At 35.6% G+C, this 8,075-nt stretch overlaps 1 protein-coding gene across 1 annotated transcript in view; it reads left to right on the top strand.

Annotated features, from left to right (window-relative positions):
• The window catches only part of LOC139722184 (centriole and centriolar satellite protein OFD1-like), a 55,145-nt gene extending 52,813 nt beyond the window's left edge, over nt 1-2,332 (top strand). The window contains exon 23 of the mRNA XM_071633500.1: nt 2,287-2,332. Within this exon, the coding sequence (XP_071489601.1) occupies nt 2,287-2,332 (46 nt within the window). The remainder of the gene's footprint in view (nt 1-2,286) is intronic.
• The last annotated feature ends 5,743 nt before the right edge of the window (nt 2,333-8,075 follow it).

Genomic DNA, 8,075 nt, shown 5'->3' on the forward strand with positions numbered 1-8,075 from the left:
CTTCAAATTGGATTTCTTCCACATATATACTTCATAATGAGACACTGCATATATGTTTCGGTAACAGGATCGATCTCTCACATTATATGAATAGATAGATAGATAGATAGAGAGATAGAGAGAGAGAGAGGGATTTGAAATGGATTGATGCATGGTAGTATTATGCCACAAAACAATAAATAAAAGAAAAAACAGAGAGATGAAATTATCAATTTTGTGTTCGGATTGCTCAATGAGGAAATGGAAATGTTATGATCATACAGATAGAAACTTGTCTATGCCACTCGCATCTAAAGTAATCATAGATGTGATCGCAGTATTAAATGTATGAAAACATTTTACCTATTAAAGACCCCACCTCTCCCCCCCCCCCACCACCAGTTTGTTTGCAGACTTAGTACAATACAAGTCACATTTGTACGCACTCGAGATGGTTTCGATCTTTTGCTTTTGAGAGCGGTTGTTGGCAAACACGATAAAGAGAAATGTAGAAAACAAAACATTCTGAGGAATGAATCATTTGGATCAGGTTCAAGCAAGCAACAGTGTGAAAAACTTCGCATTGAATGTCACTTTCTATTTGCCATAAAAATGTCCGCGGGGTAGTTTCACTTGAGGTAATCCTACTCACATGAAGTGTCATTCTTTATTTTTTGTTATTGTTTTTTATGCCAGTGAAATGTTGATTCTGATTCATGATAAACTGAAGATGTATGTGTGTCATCACAGAGTGGAACATATCTTTCTTTCCTCTTAAAAAAAGAATGGAGGTGGAGGAGACAGGCTCAAGAGGGTTCTTTCACAGCAGGAATACATAGTTATCTACAAATTCTTGTGTAATCAGTAACAGATATAGATAAATGAAGATTTGCTGGGCAAAATGATATGAGCACATGCAGTGAAAATTAAAGGTATTGCTTTATAAAGGACAAGTTCACCTTCATAGACATGTGGGTTGAGTGAATGCAGCAATATTAGTAGAACACATCAGTGAGAGTTTGAGGAAAATCGGACAATCCGTTCAAAAGTTATGAATTTTTGAAATTTTTGCTCATTCATGGCTGGATGAAAAGACTAAGTAAGCTTGTGATGTCACATGAGTACAACAATATAAAGAAAGAATAAAGAAAATTCAACATATTTCCATTTTTCTTGCATAACAAAAGGACACTCGACTTCTCTCTTTCAGAAGGCAGGGGGAATAATATTATCCTTAACATACATCAGTAGCAAGTCGAAGAAATATGCACTTTATTCAAAAAGTAAAGTTTTGTGAAATTCTCTTTTTATTTTCATTATATAGTTGTACGCATGTGACATCATACACTGTAGTATAGTCTTCTCATCCAGCAGTGACTGCGCAGATACTTAAAATATTCATAACTTTTGAACGGATTGTCCGATTTTCCTCAAACTTTCACTGATGTGTTCTACTAATATTGCTGCATTCTCTCAATCCTAATGTATATGAAGGTGGACTTGTCCTTTAATATTCTCTGATGTACAAACTCGGCAGGTCTCTTTGCACATGACCAAAATTTGCTCCACTGTTTACCATTTGCAGATGAAAAAAAAAAACAACAAAAAAAACAGCCTTAGTGCTTCAAAACAGTTGTAATATGTGAGTTAGGGATAGAAACAACCAGTGTAAAAATGTTAGTCAGTATAATCAATGTGAAGTATTGTTAGATATACAAAACGTGAACAATAGTTTTATTAACATCGTTTCTAGAATAAACCATTGACAGTTATGGTTAATTGAGAAAATAAGTGACATCTCCTTGTATTTATGGCTTTATTGCAAAATTTATATATAATGGTGGGATGTTTTGTGATACAACTGAACTATACATATGCATCAAATGTGATAACTAAAACATTTTTAAAATCACTGCTCCCAGTGGTAAACAGTGGTTTTAAGCATTCCACCAAACAAACATGGCTTTCTTTTGTGTGCGCCTGCATTTTTACTATGTAAAAGAGTGTTAAAAAAAACAAAAAAAAAAACCCCAAATACAGACATAAATGAGGTGCAATAATCATTGATTTTGAAATTTCTTCTGTCTTGGCAAAGATTAATGCATTCAACCAAGAAGATGTCATCTCCTTGGTTCAACTATGTATCTGTTTTATGTGATTCTAAATTTGTCAGATGAGTGTCATTCTCAGTTTCAGAAAATGATAATCCATTTTTCTAAAAATGGATGCAATGTGTTTGCAATCTGTATTTCTGTGAGTTGTTCTTTAAAATAAATTGTACAACCTGTATCTCATTTCCATTCCCAGTACTGGCAAAGTTTCAGACAACGATGATCCATTCGGGGATTGGTAGCAGATGGTTCAGATCTGAACAATTTTCACATCATCTGTTTGGATTGGATTTTCCTGGTGCTGTCAAGGAGTAAACACAATCAACCATCGGCTGCATCCGTGTCTTACCTTGGAAAAGGAAAGAGCATTTACATTAATCTTGGTTCACCTTTGATTTAGAAAAACATGCAGCATTCTTAGTAAATAGTGATTTTTAACTTTCTGGAAACTGCAGGCAGTTTTGCAGGGTTACAGTTTGTATTCCAACAGTTTGTTTTAATCTGAAAATTAATCATTTGTTGTTATTCCCAGGTTTGTTAATCTGAAGATGAAATAAAGTTTGTAATTCTGAAGGTTAGTCAGTACGCACCTTTTTCTCATTAATGGATGAATATACCTTATTTCACTTTCGATTTACTGAACCTTCAGAATAAGGAACCTTGTCTCATTTTCAGATTCATAATCCTTTGGAATAATGAACCCTATTTCATTTTTGGATTTACAAACCTTTGGAATAACGAACCTTTTTTCATTGTTGGATAAGTGAACCTTCAGAATAATGCCACAATGGTTCGGATTAACAAACACTATTTCATTTTCTGTTTAATGAACATCTAGGTATAGGGATTTTGTGTGTTTTGGAATAACAAGCATCACCCGTTTGCATCGATGCCTGAAGAGTGGGTATTTTCATTGATTCATCATTACTAAATTCTTGTGCAGCTAGATTTTTTTTTTTTTTTGACGTAGGCTCTCTCTTTCAATTAGTGCCTTCACATCTATACTGCACTTTGATGGAACGGAGACTGTAGTCCCTACATGCAACAAGTTTAGGATAGATATTTTCCGAACCATTTGAATCTGAGTCAGAGATGAGTTTCAATTGTGATCAAAAGTTTCAAATGCCATTGCACACTTGTAAGATGATATGCTTTCACATAATAGTGTACTACAGTGGAAACCCGATATAAAGAGATCTGATTTAACAAGATATCTGATATATTAACAAACTGATTTCTCTGGTCCCAATGAATTTATTTCCTTTGTTTTGTATTGTTTATTGACTGATGATATTATATAAATAGTGCAAGCTCTATGATGCACTATACTGGATTAGAGAACGACAAATACTAAATTATCCCGAGTACTGTTTTGTTTCACCGAGGCCGCAGGCCGAGGTGAATAGCACTGCACGAGGGATAATTTAGTATTTGGAGTTCTCTAGTCCAGTACTGGTGCATCAATAGAACATGCACTAATTATTATAGTAAATAGGACCCTCAATCTACATGTATACATGTATACATGTATACATGTAGGTCTAGGCCCTAATTTAGATCTAACAAGACTCACCGTACCGCCGGCACTGCACTTGTTGCACGCAGAACCGCAACCTACCGTAGTTTACGTATAAACTGTACACAGCGTGCGACGCTGTACGTACAGACAGCCGTGTATGCGTATTGCACATCACAGCGCAGACTCGCTTATAAAACTCCTACATTCTGCGTGCATGATCCAGAGCTCTACGCGCGCATGACGTTGAAATGCATGGCCTTGTCTTACACTACGTCCATCAGCCGCCCTCCCTAGGCCTTGCGCGAATCTCTTCGTACATAAAGCGTAGGCATTATGCATAAGCGTATTAAAGCGTAAGCGTTATAGTGGCACGGTTGTGCCACTATACCGGAATTTTTGCACGATCACGTGATACAATCCAACCAATCACAACGCCAATTTCACTCTACCTATTTACTATAACAAAATATCTGATATAAAAAACAAATTATCTTGGTCCCAAGGACCTCCTTATACTGAGTTTCCACTGTACCACGAAAGTACCGTAAATGAGCAACACAACAGATGCTTGCATTAATTCATTTGTTTGCAAAATAATTTGCACTGGTTGTTTCTTGTCAGTCTCATCACTTTGTGGGACATCACTATGCAGATCTGACAAATTTTGTGTCGCAAAATTGGTAGTTACTAAAGTGGACACTTGTGGACATGCATGTAACGTTACAGATAAAAGAGGAGTTTTCAGCAGAGGGGATTATCAAGAAGTTTGAGAGAATAGGATGATCTCAGCTGGTAGAAAGTGACAGTTAATTGTATTTGCAATGATAAGTTACCATGAGAACCAGGTTCTTTCTTAATATGTGTATGTGTGATCATTCTGTTTATTGATACACTCTAGCATGCCTTACGGTTACCATATCTAAAAGAGTCGCAGCTTCAACCACAACTTTCTTCTTTATTCATGTATGAATTCTTTTTTTTTTTCCAGATAAAATACGGTGCACTCCCGTTATAAGGAACATGGTTATAACACACGTAATGGAATTTCGGATACCATGAAGTAAAATTGAGGTCCCAAAATTATCCTTTATATAATCTCTTTACACTTTGTTTGTTCAGCTAGAGTGAAATTTTGATGTAACAAAAGAAAACTGCCGGTCACGGGACTTCGTTATATTGGTTGCCTGTAGTACCAGACAGGCAATTGATGTTGTGGTAACTGCAATCGTTGTGACTTACTGGGGTTGCAGTTCTCTTCATTCAAAGTAGACCCCTGGCTTTGCTGAAGTGTCATATGCTGTTCACTCTTAAAAACATGACACCAAACACCAAACACTAAACACCAAACATTCATGTTCATCCCAGGCACAGTGGCTAGTGACAACGTTTGTCAAGTGTTAACATACACTTATGATTACACTCTTTCCAAACAAAAACATTTTATGTGTGGGCATATTATGAAATGATGTGACTATCTTGTACTTTGTAGCTACTCTCCACGTTAGAATCTCCATGTCTGAATCAAATCAGACAAGCTACACTCAGAGACTCCAACCCAAAGCACCTTCTGATCTGGAGATTCTCCCACTTGAAACCCCTAGCAAACGGGAGATTCAAAGTTGATGTGTGCGAAGTGCGAAATTCCCAGGGGTTCTAGATGCTCTCTAGTGCTATCTAAGGCTTATTTTTTCAACATATACGATAGCAATAAATAAGAAATCCTTTCTTACGGGAGACACAGAGCCAGGGCGGAAGAAATTAAATCATAAGCGGGAGAACGGGAGATTTTGTAAAAATGGGGTTTCAGCGGGAGATCTCCCGTCGAAAACGGGAGAGTTGGAGTCTCTGTACACTGCAGAAGCCTCGGTAAGATTGGAACAAGAAAATTCTTGAGTGTCATGGTTTGTGATAAGATATCCATTGCAACCACCAGCACCTGTCACTTTGATTTGTGTGTCGAAAAAGTTACAAAACTCACAGTTTTGTCAATAATTGAGCAAGTACAACCCCCCTTTCAAAATAATTGTTGCTGAGTTGTTGTAATTGTACAATTACAATGTATCTGATATAAAGGCATTGATTTTGAGTATGATTTCATTTAAGGTAAAAGTTATATAACCTAATCTCGACTATCAGTGGTGCAATCGCGACGAAATTTGGCATATGTGACACCCACGTTGTAATCTACAAGATTGTGTCTTAAGATTTTTTGAAACAATCAATTTCTAATTTTAATTAATTAATTTTGCAAATTAAGCCCAAGATCATATTTTAGCCTAATTAAAAGCATTCAGAGTCTACTTTTTAGTTTGTATATCTGTTTTAGCATATTCAACAATTATACATCATAAAAACTTCCAAAAGTCATTTCAATTCTTATGTATTTAATTGTTTTTGGAATTTCTTATGTATTTTTTGTTTTTCAACTTTTGTTTTTTCTTTGTTTGTTTTTTTGGAAATTGTCACTGACCACTTTTCTACCATAATTAGCATAATATTAATCAAATAAAGTGATCAATTGTAAAATAATCAGGTTTTTATGACTTTCATGACAGAGCATTGTTTTTTATAGGAAATGTACACAAAATCACAAAATTGTGCCCGTTTTGGGGCGACATGCCATTACAAAAATGGGCGTGGCTTCGAAAAAGTACGCACGGACGTTGCAAATTTGGCCTCAAAAGTTGCACGAGACTTGAACAAAGAAAGTCAAGAAGCCTCGCGATGAGGCCTTCTCGCATTACAGAATTATAGCGCGAAACATCGAGGGGGGTGGATTCTGCCCCCTCCCGGCCCTTTTAGGGTTAAGGACGACTGGTGTGTGTCAATGGCACACTGGTAAGTTAATCACCAAATCTACTTACCTCATAAGATGGTGGCCAATATAACTGTCTCAAATGAAGATTTGAAATGTAAATATAACATCTCTTTCTTATTTCATGTCCATTTTGAATGACACTGCTCCTGTTTCATGTATTTGATTTTACATGTTTTTATGAAGGCAACATAAATGGGGGAAGAGTCTTACATTCATGTGTAATGGCAAATTTGCTTTTAAAGAATTGTTTTAGTATAAGTCCCAAACAATCTAACATATTGTACCAATCTTGTCAACATACATGTACCTCTATAATGGCAGGGCAAAACTGAAAGTTTCAAGTTTGTATAGGCCTTCTTACTGACAAATTATGTGTAGCACATATGCTATTCTGAAGACAGCTGACTAAAAAAATGAGATTGACCTTTTAGTTTGCATTTCTGTGCCATCCATGAACAGAGAATTGTAATGGAAGCATATTTCTCTCATGTTGGGGGGCAGACTGCATTACCCCCAAATTGATTTGTTGAGGCCCAGAAATCATGCATTATTCATCGACATCTGATGGCACGTTTGAGTGCACGCATCCTTGTTTGCAGGAAACGGAATGCATTTATCCCCCCACACTTTACATTTATGTCATGTGTACACATATGTCTACGTCGGTGCATTAATGTGTCGGCTCGGTATGTTAGATGAAACCGAAGTGGTTAAACACTATGACATAGTTGAAATCTTGTTGAATGATAAGATGTTAGAGGCAGAAGCTCTCTCGCTCACTCTCTCTTTTTCTAAGTTGTAGTTTTAACCAGTTTTAGTCTGAATTGCATTGAATTTGAGAATGGTTGTCAACCAAATATCAGCTCAAGCTACCCACCTACCAAGCAATGCAAAAAGAAGGTTTCCATCATATTCTCCTCTTAAATTTATAAACATTCTTCTTCAGTTCGTAATTTTGCATGTTTATGCCGATTAGAGACACACAAATTTACGTTTATCTAGCTACCATTATATGATTTTTTTTACCTTGAGTGTTGTTTTGTCTCCTTAGCAAAATAATTTAACCTGTGGTTTGTCAGTTAATGTTGAAAGATGTCCCAAAATGTGTTTTAGGTCCCCCCCCCCCCCCTTTGGTACCACAGTTTCTTATGACTTTATAAAAACCAAATGAAATCGTAGCCTGTTGTTATCCTTGTGCACCACAAAGGATATTGAAATTAAACACTACAATGTATATAGATGCTAACCAAGGATAAAGATCATGCAAAATAATGATGGGTATACATACACTGTACTATTCACCCCCTCCCCCCACCACCACCTGCCTCACTGCAGCTGTTCAGTACATACAATGTACTAGTTGAAGACAATTCATACTCTGTATATTCACACACTTTTTTGTTAACTGGTGTATCATCACAGAACATGAGAAAAAGTCATTGATTTCATAATAGTGATGATGTTGATGGTGCTAATGATAATGATAATAATAATAATAATAATAATAATGATAATAATAATAATAATAATAATAATGATAATAATAATAATAATAATAATAATAATAATAATAATAATAATAATAATTATTATTATTATTATTATTATTATTATTATTATTATTATTATTATTATTGTTATTATGAAT

The sequence above is a fragment of the Diadema antillarum genome, unplaced genomic scaffold (genome assembly GCF_040938485.1).
Source record: "Diadema antillarum isolate AM-2024a unplaced genomic scaffold, OU_Dant_1.0 scf00000160, whole genome shotgun sequence".
Lineage (NCBI taxonomy): Eukaryota > Metazoa > Echinodermata > Echinoidea > Diadematoida > Diadematidae > Diadema > Diadema antillarum.